General features: G+C 45.0%; 1 protein-coding gene across 1 annotated transcript; it reads left to right on the forward strand.

Annotated features, from left to right (window-relative positions):
* Positions 1–1,796, forward strand: LOC121270480 (zinc finger protein 239-like). Its single transcript, XM_041175805.1, has one exon. It carries the CDS (start codon positions 709–711, stop codon positions 1,237–1,239), a length of 531 nt encoding a protein of 176 aa, XP_041031739.1. The 5' UTR covers positions 1–708; the 3' UTR covers positions 1,240–1,796.
* The last annotated feature ends 1,063 nt before the right edge of the window (positions 1,797–2,859 follow it).

Below are 2,859 nucleotides of genomic sequence, written 5' to 3' on the forward strand. Positions count from 1 at the left end.
TCAATTTCACAGAGTATTAGAAGGGGAGGATTTGCAGTCGGGAAACTGAAACCAAACATCAGAATCTGACAGAGTTGCCCAATTTATCGTAACTTGAATATCATTGGAATTTGAACATGGTCGGAAGAAAGCACCGTTCACAGTGGAGAGAAACCGTACACGTGTACTGTGTGTGGACGAGGTTTCAGTCAGTCATCTGGCCTGTCGAAACATAAATGCAGTCAGAATGGGGAGAAACCGTGGAAATGCAGGGACTGTGGGAAGGGATTTAATTACCCATCGGAGCTGGAAAATCATCAGCGAGTTCACACTGGGGAGAGGCCATTCACCTGCTCTGAGTGTGGGAAGGGATTCACTTGTTCATCCACGCTGCTGAAACACCGACGAGTTCACACTGACGAGAGGCCTTTCAAATGTCCAGACTGTGGGAAGTGCGTTAAAAGTTCCCAGGAACTGACGGCCCATCAACGTGTTCACACTGACGAGAGACCGTTCAGGTGCTCTCACTGTGGGTCTGGGTTCAAGACATTATCTGTTCTCACTGTGCACCAGCGAATTCACACAGGAGAGTGGCCGTTCAGCTGCTCTGAGTGTGGGAAGAGATTTGCTCACTCATGCCATCTGCTGACACACCAGCGAGTTCACACTGGGGAGAGACCTTTTAAATGTCCAGACTGTGGGAAATGCTTTAAAAGTTCTGTGGACCTGATGCTCCATCAACGTGTTCACACTGATGAGAAACCATTCAGGTGCTCTCACTGTGGAACTGGGTTCAGGCACTCATCTCAACTAACTGTACACCAGCGCATTCACACTGGGGAGAGACCTTTCACCTGCTCCGATTGTGGGAAGGGGTTCACTCAGAAATCCAACTTGCTGACACACCAGCGCACTCACACTGGGGAGAGACCGTTCGTCTGCTCCGACTGTGGGAAGGGATTCACTCAGTCATCCACCCTGTTGGCACACCAGCGAGTTCACATTGGGGAGAGGCCGTTCACCCACTCCGAGTGCGCAAAGGGATTCGCTCAGTCATCTGCCCTGTTGACACAGCAGCGAGTTCACACTGGGGAGAGGCCGTTTACCTGCTCCGACTGTGGGAAGGGATTTACTCAGTCATCCAACCTGCTGACACACCAGCGAGTTCACACTGGGGAGAGACCGTTCACCTGCTCCAAGTGTGGGAAGGGATTCACTACCTCATCCAACCTGCTGAGACACCAGCGAGTTCACAAGTAACTACGGTGATTGGATTTTTCTGTTATTCACATCCAAGACTGAACTCTGTCATTTGGTCTGTTTCTGCTGATGTTAAACTCCACGCCAATTATAGGGGTCAGTATTCTGGATAAAGTCAAATAAATCAGCCTTATGTTAAACATACAGTGTGTCAAGTCTTTGTAACATCTCTAAAACAAGTTAGATCCTTTTGAAGTGCTCTCCCTCTCTTATACCTTCCCTCTTGCCCCCTCAGAGCTCATGCTATCAATGAGACCTGCCTTCTGCTGCCTTGACCCTATTCTCACTAAACTGCTGACCATCCATTTTCTCCATGTTAGCTGATATTGTTAATGGTTCTCTTTCTCTTCTCTGTCCCACTCACCTTAAAATCCACCACCATCACCCTCCTGAGAAGAAACAAACCTTTACCCCACTACCTTTGCAAACTACCGTCCCATCTCCCAAGGGGAGGGCCCACCATCCGTGGTTAACCAAAAAAGTTAAAATACAGTATCAAACTTAAAGAAAAAATATGTAATCACACAAAGATGTGTGGCAGGTCAGAAGATTGGAAAGAATATAAGAACAGCAAAGGACGATAAAAAAGATTAAGGAGGGAAGAATTAGAGTAAGAGAGAAAGCTAGCTAGTAATATAAAGATGGATAGTAAGAGTTTCTGTAGATATTTAAAAAGGAAAAGTGTGACTGTTAGTCCTATAGAAAGTGCGTTTGGGGAATTGATAATGGAAAGTATGGTGATGACGGATGAATTAAACAGGTATTTTGCTTCAATCTTCAGTATAGAGGGCACAAGTAACATCCCGGAAATAGTTGTAAATCAGGAAAAGGGAGAGAGGAGCTCAGGAAAATTACAATAACCAGGGAAATGGTATTAAGCAAATTGTTGGGGCTGCGGGCTGAGAAATACCCAGGTCTGGATGGACTTCACCCTTGAAAGAAGTGGCTAGTGAGATCGTTGGTTTTAATTTTCCAAAACTCCCTAGATTCAGGGAGGTTCCATTGGATTGGATTCAAAAAGGGAGGGAGACAGAAAGCAGGAAACTACAGGCCAGTTGGTGTAGTATCTGTCATAGGGAAAACATAAAAAAAACTATTATTAAAGATATTATAGCAGGGCACTTAGAAAAATTCAAGGCATTCAGGCAGAGTCAGCATGATTTTGTAAAAGGGAGATCATGTTTAACCAATTTATTGGAGTTTGTTGAATGGGCCACATCTGCTGTCGATAAAGGGGAACTGCTGGATGTACTGTATTTAGATTTCCAGAAGGCATTTGATAAAGTGCCACATCAAAGGTTATTGCAGAAAATAAAAGCTGATGGTGTAGGGGGTAACATATTGGCAAGGAAAGATGATTGGCTAGCCAACAGGAAGCAGAGAGTTGGCATAAATGGGTCGTCTTCTGTTTGGCAGGATGTGATGAGTGGTGTGCCACAGGGATCAGTGCTGGGGCCTCAACTTTTTACACTTTATGTAAATGACTTGGATGAAGGAATGGTGGCTAAATTTGCTAACGACAAATATAGGTAGGAAAGTAAACTGTGAAGAAGTTGTAAGGAGACTACATGACAGAGATAGGTTAGGTGAGTGGGCAAAGATCTGGCAAATGGAATATAA

Source organism: Carcharodon carcharias, chromosome 27, assembly GCF_017639515.1.
Source record: "Carcharodon carcharias isolate sCarCar2 chromosome 27, sCarCar2.pri, whole genome shotgun sequence".
NCBI classification, from domain to species: domain Eukaryota; kingdom Metazoa; phylum Chordata; class Chondrichthyes; order Lamniformes; family Lamnidae; genus Carcharodon; species Carcharodon carcharias.

Bases quoted from the DNA above. Each gene is read 5' to 3' on its own strand.
- LOC121270480 (XM_041175805.1), top strand. From the start codon at position 709: ATGCTCCATCAACGTGTTCACACTGATGAGAAACCATTCAGGTGCTCT.